General features: G+C 40.5%; 1 protein-coding gene across 1 annotated transcript in view; it reads left to right on the forward strand.

Annotated features, from left to right (window-relative positions):
- Nucleotides 1-13,955, forward strand: part of col27a1a (collagen, type XXVII, alpha 1a) — a 260,653-nt gene that overhangs the window by 201,314 nt on the left and 45,384 nt on the right. The window contains exons 42-44 of the mRNA XM_064941974.1: nt 653-709; nt 804-857; nt 13,618-13,671. Coding sequence (XP_064798046.1) covers nt 653-709; nt 804-857; nt 13,618-13,671 — 165 coding nt within the window. The remainder of the gene's footprint in view (nt 1-652; nt 710-803; nt 858-13,617; nt 13,672-13,955) is intronic.

The following is a 13,955-nucleotide window of genomic DNA, read 5'->3' on the forward strand; positions in this document are numbered from 1 at the left end:
TTAGTAAAAAAAGTGTTTAGCAAATCGCGCAATGCTGCCTCACTGATGTGGTTCTTCTGCACCCACTGTAGTGCATTTAATATATTACAGTGGGTTAGATTCAACTGTGCCTGACGGGCAAAAGAAAAATGGACACTTGTGGTCTTGTTTGAACATAATGCTACCCTATTTCTCTATCTCAGTCTGTTATGTAATAGTGTGTAGTAACATCAGCTGTCTGGATCTACATTTGAACTCAATGTTTCCCATTTGAACCATAAAACAAAGATCCTTTAACACAACTCTGCAGTTATCCTTTATATTCCCCAAGTCTGATTTAAATGTATTGCCTAACAAACAACAAATCAACCCTGGCTAAAGCTAGTCATTTAAGCATTGCGTAAGCACTGCAAAGCTTTTATTTTGCAGAGTGAGAGCGAAAACCATATCTGCTTCATGCACTGATGTGATATGTTTTTGAGTTTTTGACATGTGTACACACATCTGACATGTGTACACACATCTGACATGTGTACACAGTTACAGTGGGATCATTCAGGACACTAACCAACATTCTTTGAAGAAACAGTACACTTTCAGTGAGCAATCTGTGAGAGGTAAATTGTATTGTCTTCCATTGAATGGCTCCACTAACATTGTTTCTTTATATTAGGGCGAGCAGGGGGATGATGGGAAGGTTGAGGGTCCTACTGGTCCTCCAGGCGACAGAGTGAGTTACTATTATCTTCTCTCATCTTTCATTACTAATTCCAATACGGTTCTGAGGGTCTTTAATATCAACGTATTCTTCTGTTTTTGATCAGGGTCCTCCAGGAGACAGAGGAGAGAGAGGAGAGTTAGGGGATCCAGGATACCCAGTAAGTGTTATGAATCTGCATTTAAACAAACCAGTCAACCAGCTGATTGGTACAGAAATTCCTGACCAATTGCATTTCAGTAGCCTGGAATAAACTCTCTCATTGGGTAGAATTTTGACACTGACACCTACCTGTAAAATATTATAGCAAGAGATCCACTCGGCTAGAGCGAGATGGATTTTGAAGAGTAAAATTAAAATGTGTGTGTGAGAAGAGACATCCGGGCAGGGTATATTTGCAACAACTTCTGAATCTTTATTTCTTCAGGGGGGAAATATCTTCACTCTCAGACTCATTTATTGGATGCTGCAATGATTTTCTGTTCCCAATGACACACTTGCACGCTCTCAAATTCAATTTGTGCACCCTACACAACATGTGCACACTTGATGTGTTTTATATGCACTTTGCAACTGATGTCATATGGGGCCTTTACAAGCTGTCGGAATTATCTGAAGTTCAGAGTTGACTCTGAAGTTTCACTTGAACGAAACTCCAAGTCATAATTACAAGTGTGAAACTCTGAGAACATTTTGTTATCCAAGTTGCCGAGTTGTTCATTCACCACTGAACATTCACCTTTTCAACCTAAACATGACAACAAATCTGTTTTTTTATAATTACAAAAAAACTGTTGTTTGCAGTAGCATGTCTTGTAATATCCCCAGCGTAGGTGTTAGCTTGCTTGAATCCTTCATTGGTGAAACTATCTAACTTTATTAGCAACATTAACTAGCTTATTTGGGTTTTTAGGTTTTATTTATTTGCACCAAAGAAAACAAGTGAAATACATAACACTACAGATAAAAAAACTGCATGGAGGAGACTATATCTAATCAAATTTATTTATATAGCCCTTCGTACATCAGCTGATATCTCAAAGTGCTGTACAGAAAACCAGCCTAAAACCCCAAACAGTAAGCAATGCAGGTGTAGAAGCACGGTGGCTAGGAAAAACTCCCTAGAAAGGCCAAAACCTAGGAAGAAACCTAGAGAGGAACCAGGCTATAAGGGGTGGCCAGTCCTCTTCTGGCTGTGCCAGGTGGAGATTGTAACAGAACATGGCCAAGATGTTCAAATGTTCATAAATGACCAGCATGGTCAAATAATAATAAGGCAGAACAGTTGAAACTGGAGCAGCAGCACGGCCAGGTGGACTGGGGACAGCAAGGAGTCATCATGTCAGGTAGACCTGAGGCATGGTCCTAGGGCTCAGGTCCTCTGAGAGAGAGAAAGAGAATTAGAGAGAGCATACTTAAATTCCCACAGGACACTGGATAGGACAGGAGAAGTACTCCAGATATAACAAACTGACCCTAGCCCCCCGGCACAAACTATTGCAGCATAAATACTGGAGGCTGAGACAGGAGGGGTCAGGAGACAATACTGGGTAGTTTGGTTAACCCCTAGTCTATGCAGGAATTCCAGAGTATGGAACCTGTATCTGATAGAGAATGGACTGTGAGGTGCGGCAATGGGAGGATGCAGGTTATCGCAGTGTCTTGTGTTGTATGCATGGGTTTGGGAATTAACCTGGAAGAATCCATTGAAGGGTTTAGGTAGGCTGTTTGGGGGGTATTTGTACATGAAGGTGCATAATTGTGGTATATTAAATGTTGTAGATATACAATATATTCAGTTTCTTAAAACAGAGGGACCGATGGAGCCAAGTAGTTAAAGGGGGTGGCTCGTCTTGTAAATTTATTTGGTGTGAAGAATAATTTGTGTAGGTTGGAAGCATACAGTATATGTACTGTCCTAGACAATACTGCAGTAAATGAGAAATGGGTAAATTAATCTGTAATGTAGTATTAGGAAGCAAGCCTGATGAACCAAACCACTATTCATTCTGATGATACTTCGCTGCAAACAAAATGAATATGATTTATAACTTTTTATCAATTGAAACACCTAGGAATCGAGTGGATGAAACCTGGTCCATTTTATTCCCCCAAAGTGAGATTTTTCTATTCTATTGTTTGCTATTTCTTATTCTTACCAGTGAATACAATGAAGATAAATTAATAATCTTTAAATGTTAAAAAAATCTGGAACCATTCAGAAAACTTGGCCATGCACGAGTTTGCTTCATTGATTAGCGAAGCAAAATTCTAGAGTGATAAAATCATTAGCAAAAAGAATGGGAATTACGGTAGAAGACAAAGTAGCAAGATCTTTGGATTGAACCCTGTGGAATGCAACATAATATCTTGGCCATGGTAGGTGCACAACCATTTGCATATACAAATTGTTCTCTATCATAAACATAATTATATAGCCATTTATATGTAAAATCATGAAAACTGTAATAATGCAATATAGTAATATTTCACAATCAACCATGTCGGATGATTTTGATCAATCTAAAAAGATGCCAAGAGTGTATTCATTGTTGTTCAGGGCTGTAAAGATTTTTCCACAAGTTGTAAAAGACACATCTGTGTGGTAGTGCTTATGAAAACCATATTGGTGCTCATATAGAAGTGTTGGTTTAAAAAAAACATCAGTACAGTTATTGGACGATAATATGTAAAAGATCTTGGATCCCCAGATTTACAAAAATACATTAATGGGAAGAACAAATAAATAAAAAATCCCATCACCCAGAACAAGAGTTATATTCCTCCACAAATTAGTCCCCAATCAAAACTTTAAATTGCCCAAACGGCACCAGAACATCAAGATGAAATGTATATTATTCCAACAATACAGTGCATTAAAACACAGCAACCTCAAGAGTTACCCAATCCTCTGAACGGGTTAGGCAACTCAGATGCCTATACTTCAACAGCAAAGTTAGATTAGACAGAAGTTTATGAAGCAGGGCCTTGTAAACAAAAAGGGAGTAATGTAGAGGTCTATGTTGTTGTCTGGACTTCCCTAAAGACCCGAAGACCTTTACATTACTTCCTTTTTGGTCACAAGGCTCTACTTCATAAACTATGATAAGTATCAAAACTGTCACCTATAGGGCCTCCCGAGTGGCATTTCTACAGACCTGGGTTCGATCCCAAGTGGCCGCAACAGTTGTCCTTGTCCCATTGCGCTCTAGCGACGCCTTGTGGCAGGCTGGGCGCATGCACACTGACACCAGTTGTACGGTGTTTCCTCCAACACATTGGTGCGGCTGGCTTCCAGGTTAAGCGAGCAGTGCGGCTTGTCAGGGCCGTGTTTCGGAGGACGCATGGTTTTCGATATTCTCCTCTCCCGTATCCATACGGGAGTTGCAGCAATGGGACAAGACTGTAACTACCATTTGGTCATCACAAAATTGGGGAGAAAAAGGATAAAAGTTACATTTAAAAAATAATCATGTTAATAAAAGCTTTCACCTGTTAACGAAATGACGGGCACAATGGTAGATGGCATCCAAAGGTTTAGGAGAAGTAGTAGCTGCACTTTGATAAATAATATCACCATAATCAAAAAATATAAAAAGATTATTCAGTCAATCAGTCTATTTTCTGTAGAAAAAGGCAACTTTAAAATTTAGCTTCTTAACCAGATCTACAGTATATATTTTTTAAATGTCAAATCCATATCAATCCAAATATTTACATGCAGGAGCACAGTCAGTTGAAGAGCAATCTTTTATTTTCTCCCCAATTTCATGGTATCCAATTGGAAGTTAGTCTTGTCTCATCGCTGCAACTCCCGTACAGACTAGGGAGAGGTCGAAGGCTGAGAGCCGTGCATCCTCCAAAACACAACCCAGCCAAGCCGCACTGCTACTTGACACAATGCCCACTTAACCGGTAAGCCAGCCGTGTCGGAGGAAACACCATGCAGCTGGCGACAGAAGTCAGCGAGCACTACGCCCGGGCCCTCCAACAAGGAACTGTTAGAGCGCGATGGAACAAGGATATCCCAGGCCGGCCAAACCCTCCCCTAACGGGCCAATTGTGCACCGCCTCATGGGTCTCCTGGTCACGGCGACACAGACTGGGATCGAACCCGGGTCTGTAGTGACACCTCTAGCACTGCAATGCAGAGCCCTTGACTGCTGCGCCACTCGGGAGGCTCCTACATATCTTAATATGACTTTGGTGCAGGTCATGTTGTTTTTCACATTACCATCTCTAGTAAACACACACTATATGAAATCATATGTAAATTTGTCCACAGGATGCAGAAGTTGTAAAAGGTATAGTGAAATGGTTACTTGCATTGGGGAATCTTTTGTTTAGACATGTAGCTAGCTAAACAATGAAACATAATCCCAACTCATAACGTTACTACAATACATGAATCTGCAGGTAGCTAAATATAACCAACCAGCTTCGATGTTAGCTAGCTCGCTGCCATTAGGCTATAACTAGCAATGCAAATGGATATGAGATACTAATAATATTACTACACAGATCATACACGTAACGTTAGCTAGCAAGCCATCCAGCTATTGTTAGCTAGCTAGCTAACAATTAGCTTTAACTTGAGATGAAAACGACTTTGACAACAATAGAAACATATCTGAAAACTCAGTTTCCTGACATTTATTCCTAGTAAAAATCCCCTGTTTTAGGTCAGTTAGGATCACCACTTTATTTTAAGAATGTGAAATGTCAGAATAATAGTAGAGAGAATGATTTATTTCAGCTTTGATTTCTTTCATCACATTCCCAGTGGGTCAGAAGTTTACATACACTCAGTTAGTATTGTAACAACGTTCTTCGTTTGTCGAAAGAGAGTCGGACCGAAATGCAGCGTGTTGGTTACTCATGTTTATTAATTGAACAAACGACGATACATGAAAAAACAAAAAACGACAAACGGAACGTGAAAAACCTATACAGCCTGTCTGGTGAAACACTAACACAGAGACAGGAACAATCACCCACGAAATACAAAGTGAAACCCAGGCTACCTAAATACGGTTCCCAATCAGAGACAAGAAGAATCACATGACTGATTGAGAACCGCCTCAGGCAGCCAAACCTATGTAACACACCCCTAATCAGCTACAATCCCAATAACTAAAAAACCCCACTAAGAATACAACAAACAATAAACCCATGTCACACCCTGGCCTGACCAACTAATTAACTAAAACACAAAATACTAAGACCAAGGCGTGACAAGTATTTGGTAGCATTGACTTTAAATTGTTTAACTTAGGTCAAATGTTTAGTGCAGCCTTGCACAAGCATTTACATAATTATTCAGACCCTTTACCCTTTACAGCCTTGAGTCTTCTTGGCACAACTGTATTTGGGGAGTTTCTCCCATGCTTCTCTGCAGATCCTCTCAAGCCCTGTCAGGTTGGATGGGGAGCGTCACTGCACAACTATTTTCAGGTCTCTCCGGAGATGTTCAATCGGGTTCAAGTCCGGGCTCTGGGTGGGCCACTTAAGGACATTCAGTGTCCAGTGTGTGTTCATTCTTGTTTAGTGTTTTACATATCGTAGACTCGTCAGAGATGTTAGCATGTTCCAGAAATTTATGTAATTCTTTAACTGACACTAAGATTCTTCTTAACCTCATTAAGCATTCTGAGCTGTGCTCTTGTAGTCATCTTTGCAGGATGGCCACTCCTAGGGATAGTAGCAACAGTGCTGAACTTTCTCCATTTATAGACAATTTGTCTTACCGTGACTGATGATTATCGAGGTGCCACGATCGTCGTTTTGAGGAGACCAAAGCGCAGCGTGATGTGAATACATCCCTTTAATGATAGATGAAAACAAACACAAAGTACACGAAACAAACAAAATATCAACACAACCGTGACCGCTATAAATACTGAGCGCAAACATGCAACATCACATAGACAATAACCCACAAAATACCCAAAGAAGATGGCTGCCTAAATATGAGAGACAACGATAAACAGCTGCCTCTAATTGAGGACCAATCTAGGCAACCACAGACATACATAAACACCTAGATGGTAAACAACCCCATAAACCTATAAAACCCCTAGACAGTACAAAAACACACACATCACCCATGTCACACCCTGACCTAACCAAAATATATAAAGAAAACAAAGAATACTCAGGTCAGGGCGTGACACAAGGCTTTTAGCGATACTTTTGTAACCCTTTCCAGCTTTATGCAAGTCAGCAATTCTTAATCTTAGGTCTTGGTTCACTTCAGGCAATGCTTCTTGTGAATAGCAAACTCAAATTTTGTGAGTGTTTTTTTAGGGCAAGGCAGCTCTAACCAACATCTCCAATCTTGTCTCATTGATTGGACTGCAGGTTATCTAACTCCTGGCTACAATTAGCTTTGGAAGAAGTCATTAGTCTAGGGGTTCACATACTTTTTCCAACCTACACTGTGAATGTTTAAATGATCTATTCAACATAGACAAGATCAATATAGTCTAGTAAGCACCATTGTACAGCGACTGTGCAGGTGCCTTATTTTGCGCAGAGGGAGGGAGCCCCCGTTTCACTTTGTTCATGGTGCTGGCCAGACTTCTTCTTTGTAAGCAGGTCCGACTGATGAGAGGAGGGACAATGGGGGAAAACCATTCAAAAAAATGACACACCCTCCTAAAACTGGTTATATCTCCAGTTCTGTTTGTGATTTTAAGATTCTCACAACAACAGTGTGTTATATAGACTATTTTAGGAAAAGTAAAGGACGGGGGGGGGGTCATGACTTAAAAATGTATGAGCAGTCAAAATGGATGATTTAATGGTTCTAGTGTTTGTATTTGTATTTATTATGGATCCTCTTCCTGGGGTCCTGCAAAATTAAGGCAGTTATACAATTTTAAAAACATTACTATACATTCACAACACACTGTGTTCCCTCAGGCACCTACACCACTACCACATATCTACAACACAATCTATGTGTGTATAGTGCGTATGTTATCATGTGTGCATGTGTCTGTGCCTATGTGTGTGTTGCTTCACAGTCCCCACTGTTCCATAAGGTTTATTTTTATCTGTTTTTTAAATCAAATTTTACTGCTTGCATAAGTTACTTGATGTGGAATAGAGTTCCTTGTAGGCATAGCTCTATGTAGTATGGTGCGTCTCCCATAGTCTGTTCTGGACTTGGGGACTGTGAAGAGACCTCTGGTGGCATGTCTTGTGGGGTATGCATGGGTATCTCAGCTGTGTGACAGTAGTTCAAACAGAGAGCTTGGTGCAATCAACATTTTTATGGTAAATTATCTTCCCCAAACTTGAAACTCACTCACTGCTTATATATGCCAGTTAGGCTCTACACCCTTTGTAAAGCAGATACTCCCGTATCCGGGAGCGTAATCATAGCCTCAAGCTCATTACCATAACGCAACGTTTCCTATTCATGAAAATCGCAAATGAAATGAAATAAATATATTGAAACACAAGCTTAGCCTTTTGTTAACAACACTGTCATCTCAGATTTTCAAAATATGCTTTTCAACCAAAGCTACACAAGCATTTGTGTAAGAGTATTGATAGCCTAGCATAGCATTAAGCCTAGCATTCAGCAGGCAACATTTTCACAAAAACAAGAAAAGCATTCAAATAAAATAATTTACCTTTGAAGAACTTTAGATGTTTTCAATGACGAGACTCTCAGTTAGATAGCAAATGTTCATTTTTTCCAAAAAGATTATTTGTGTAAGAGAAATAGCTCTGTTTTGTTCATCACGTTTGGCTAAGAAAAAAAATGAAAATGCAGTCAACACAACGCCAAACTCTTTTCCAAATTAGCTCCATAATATCGACAGCAACATGGCAAATGTTGTTTAGAATCAATCCTCAAGGTGTTTTTCACAATTCTATTCGATGAAAAATCATTCGTGGCAGTCGGTTTCTCATCAGAGGCAAACGGAAAAATACTGCAGCTGGAGATTACGCAATAATTGCGACAGAGGACACCAAGCGACCACCTGGTGGATGTAGTCTCTCATGGTCAATCTTCCAATGATACCCCTACAAATACGTCACAATGCTGCAGAAACCTTGGGGAAAATGTGGAAAACGTAAGCTGACTCCTAGCTCCTCCACAGCCATATAAGGAGTCATTGCCATGAGGCGGTTTCAAATAATGCGGCACTTCCTGATTGGATTTTTATCTGTTTTTTTTCTGTAACATCAGTTCTGTGGCACTCACAGACAATATCTTTGCAGTTTTGGAAACGTCAGAGTGTTTTCCTTCCAAAGCTGTCAATTATATGCATAGTCGAGCATCTTTTCGTGACAAAATATCTTGTTTAAAACGGGAACGTTTTTCATCCAATAATTAAAATAGCGCCCCCTAGTTATAAAAGGTTAATGTGCTTCATTTTAAGAAGTTATTTGTCTATTTTAGTTGTGATACAAACATATAGGCCTATGGGCTAGGCTACAGGAGCGCAACTATGATTCAAACAAGTGTCAAAAAAAGGCATTGTTTCTTATGTTAGGCATCATTCTCAAATTATAATATATTTAATTCACAAGTTAAAGGCTAATATTGTCACCCATCAGACTATACTTGATTTGATCTTGTCTCTACATATACTAAATTGGGGTGGCAGGTAGCCTAGTGGTAAGAGTGTTGGATTTGTAACCGAAAGGTTGCAAGATCAAATCCCTGAGCTGTCAAGGTAATAAAAAATATGTCATTCTGCCCCTGAAAAAGGAAGTTAACCCACTTTTCCTAGGCTGTCATTGAAAATAAGAATGTGTTCTTAACTGACTTGCCAAGTTAAATCAAGATAAATATATATATACTAAATAATATATGTGTGTAACATTTGTTATGATTTAGAATGGATGATTGTCATGCACCTGTATCGAAACAGGGGCAGCGGGAAAAAATACTATGCACTTAAATAGCGAATGGCGGATGCTTTTCCCCATGGTTTATTTTCATGCCAGCCAGGTTGGCTATACTCCTGTTTGTAAATATAAGCAATGTGCTTAATATTAGGAAAGTTGAGAAATAAAAACAGTAGGCCTAGCCTATAGAAAGCTGATGGGACCCTCCTCTATTTATCTGTTATCTCCCGCAATTGCATAGACTCCTGAAATGTTGCGCAATATGAGCTCACATGAAGTGTTTGATTAGATTTTCGAAAACATACACTGCAATAGAGATTGTGTCATCTGTGGATCTTTTGGGGCGGTACATGAATTGGAGTCAGTCCAGGTTGTCTGGGATGGTGGTGTTGATGTGAGCCATGACCAGCCTTTCAAAGAATTTCATGGCTACAGATGTGAGTGCTACAGTAATTTCGACAGGTTACCTTGGCGTGCTTGTGCATAGGGACTATGGTGGTCTGCTTGAAACGTGGGGATTGGCAGATTGAGTCTGGAAGAGGTTGAAAATATCAGTGAATATACTGACCAACTGGTCAGAGCATGCTCTGAGTACACGTTAACCTGTTTAAAGTTCTTACATCGGCTACGGAGAGCATGATCACACAGTTGTCCGGAACAGCTAGTGCTCTCATGCATGGTTCACTGTAGTGCTTGCCTCGAAGCGAGCATAGAAGGCATTTAGCTCATCTGATATGTGCTTGTGCCTGGGCAGCTCGCAGGTGGGTTTCCCTTTGTAATCCATGTGATAGTGTGCAAGCCCTGCCACATCCGATGAGCGTCAGAGGATTCAGATTTTCTTTGACAGAGTGGAACCCACATTCACAAAAAAAGTTATTACATTCACATGAGAACATCAGCATAACTATGGAACTTATTTCCAACCTTAAATTATTCAGTAGTTGATTGATGATTTTCCAAGTTGACTTTATATTGTTTGAGGATTCTTGGAATTTGGAAAACATTTTGGAAACCCGAAGTAGATGGGTGAATTTGTTCTTAAACCTTTTGTAATTAGCACAATTCAGGAGTGTGGGATTTTTTGAGACTGGCAGTAAACCAAAGTTTACAATATACACAGGCAGTTTGAAAAAGCTAGCCTTTGCTTTCTTAACAAGAATTTTCATCCTGTAGCACAAACTCCAAAAAGTTCTGAGACAATGTAAAGTCCATGGAGAATAACAGCACCTCCTCCCAGCTGCCCACTGCACTGAGGCTAGAAAACACTGTCACCACCGATAAATCCAAGATAATTGAGAATTTCAGTAAGCTTTTTTCTACAGCTGGCCATGCTTTCCACCTGGCTACTCCTACCCCGGTCAACAGCCCTGCACCCCCCACAGCAACTTGCCCAAACCTCCCCCATTTCTCCTTCACCCAAATCCAGATAGCTGATGTTCTGAAGAGCTGCAAAATCTGAACCCTTACAAATCAGCTGGGCTAGACAATCTGGACCCTCTCTTTCTAAAATGATCCACCGCAATTGTTGCAACCCCTATTACTAGCCTGTTCAACCTCTTAAGTATCGTCTGAGATCCAAAAAAGATTGGAAAGCTGCCGCGGTCATCCCCCTCGTCAAAGGGGGAGACACTCTGACACAAACGGTTACAGACCTATATCTATCCTTCCCTGCCTTTCTAAGGTCTTCGAAAGCCAAGTTAACAAACAGATCACAGACCATTTCTAATCCCACCGTACCTTCTCCACTTTGCAATCTGGTTTCCGAGCTGGTCATGGTTGCACCTCAGCCACGCTCAAGGTTCTAAAAGATATCATAACCGCCATCGATAAAAGACAGTACTGTGCAGCCGTATTCATCGACCTGGCCAAGGCTTTCGACTAAGTCAATCACCACATTCTTATCGGCAGACTCAACAGCCTTGGTTTCTCAAATTACTGCCTCGCATGGTTCATCAACTACTTTTCAGACTGAGTTCAGTGTGTCAAATCGGAGGGCCTGTTGTCCGGACCTCTGGCAGTCTCTATGGTGATGCCACAGGGTTCTTTTCTCGGGCCGACTCTTTTCTCTGTATACATGAATGAAGTCGCTCTTGCTGCTGGTGATTCTCTGATCCACCTCTGCGCAGATGACACCATTCTGTATACTTCTGGCACTTATTTGAACGCTGGTAACTAACCTCCAGACGAGCTTCAATGCCATACAACTCTCCTTCCGTGACCTCCAACTGCTCTTAAATGCAAGTAAAACTAAATGCATGCTCTTCAAACAATCGCTGCCCGCACCTGCCCACCCATCCAGCATCACCACTCTGGACGGTTCTGACTTGAATATGTGGACAATTACAAATACCTAGGTGTCTGGTTAGACTAAAACTCTCCTTCCAGACTCACATTAACCATCTCCAATCCAAAATTAAATATAGAATCGGCATTCTATTTCACAACAAAGCATCCTTCACTCATGCTACCAAATATACCCTCGTAAAACTGACTATCCTACAGATCGTCGACTTCGGCGATGTCATTTATAAAATAGTCTCCAACACTCTACTCAGCAAATTGGATGCAGTCTATCACAGTGCCATCCGTTTTGTCACCAACACCCCATATATTACTCACCACTGTGACCTGTATGCTCTCGTTGGCTGGCCCTCGCTTCATATTCATCGCCAAACCCACTGGCTCCAGGTCATCTACAAGTCTTTGCTAGGTAAAGCCCCACCTTAGCACACTGGCCACCATAGCAGCACCCACCCGTAGCACGCGCTCCAGCAGGTATATTTCAATGGTCACCCCCAAAGCCTATTCCTCCTTTGTCCGCCTTTCCTTCCAGTTCTCTGCTGCCAAAATCACTGAAGCTGGAGACTCATATCTCCCTCACTAACTTTAAGCATCTGTTGTCAGAGCAGCTCACAGATCACTGCATCTGTACATAGCCCAGCTGTATATAGCCCATCCTACAACCTCATCCCCATATTGTTATTTAACATTTGTTTTGCTCCTTTTCACCCCAGTACTTGCACATTGATCTTCTGCACATCTATCAGTTTAATTGCTAAATTGTAATTATTTAGCCTCTATGGCCTATTTTCTTACCTCTCTAATTTTATCTCATTTGCACACACTCTATATAGATTTTTTTCCTAACTCTGTGTTGTTTGTGTCGCACTGCTTTGCTTTATCTTGGCCGGGTCGCAGTTGTACATGAAAACTTGTTCTCAACTGGCCTACCGGGTTAAATAAAGGTGAAATAAAAAAGGTTTACAGAACCCATCTGCTACTCTCTTACTCAGTCTAACAAAGGGAAAGCAACTTACATGTTATTGTTTGAAGAAAAGGTCACACTTAAAAAGCACTTGAACACAATCATGTCCGACCCATGAGCACATTAATGCCCCAATTGCCACGCTCCCCTGGTATGACACCTCTGACGAAGTGTGCTTAATGCTACCTTTGAAGTTTGACTGAGTTGCAATCCACCCTCAAATAATACGTCTTCAGTTATTGATATCAGATCAGGTATAGTTTAAAACTAGCTGGTTAAAATATTTTTAAAATCTAAAATCCACCCCCAAATAATACGTCTTCAGTTATTGATATCAGATCAGGTATAGTTTAAAACTAGCTGGTTAAAATATTTTTAAAATCTAAGAAGTGGGGGTGTTGTTTTTATCTACAGTATTATCTTGTGATTTTATGCTGTGTTAATTATAATGAAGTGAATCTGAATGTCTATCCCAGCTTTATTTACTAAACATGGCATTAAAGTTGATGATAGCAAATAATTGTATCTGTCTAATCTATTTAGCACTCGGCTAGTTTGTTCTGCCTTTGCTTGTCATGTTCCTTATTGGTTGGGGGCTGCTAGAGGCTCGGTGTTCTCCCAGCAAGTTTTTAGAACAGTATGGTGTAGTAATACTATAGTGCAACCGGTTGCACCACATTACAGGCATACCAACTATACAGTACTCTCCTCATGCATGTCTTTTTGTATTACTGTCCTGTTGCATATGTTTTATTGTAGCTGACAATGTTTTACTGTTCCTAAGGGGCAACAAGGTGTGGACGGAGGGAGAGGCAAACCTGGAGCCCCTGGACAACCTGTGAGTGTGGATCTGTTGAAGCTATGATTTACACATCAATATGTATTTACATTTTACATTGCAAACATGGGATTGTGCACCCAAGCATGCCTGCAAATCATTGGCATTAATGAGCCAAATCAGTCATAACTGTACTGTATAGAAATGCATTGTGCAACAGGGAGTATAGAATATACAGCATGAATACACCACAAAAACCTGTATTCTTAAAAACAAACTGTTTTATAGATTTTTACATTGTGACTGCGCAGACACAACAAACATATTTCTCATTCGTACAAAAT

This window comes from Oncorhynchus masou, chromosome 28, assembly GCF_036934945.1.
Source record: "Oncorhynchus masou masou isolate Uvic2021 chromosome 28, UVic_Omas_1.1, whole genome shotgun sequence".
In the NCBI taxonomy this organism is placed as follows: Eukaryota; Metazoa; Chordata; class Actinopteri; order Salmoniformes; family Salmonidae; genus Oncorhynchus; species Oncorhynchus masou.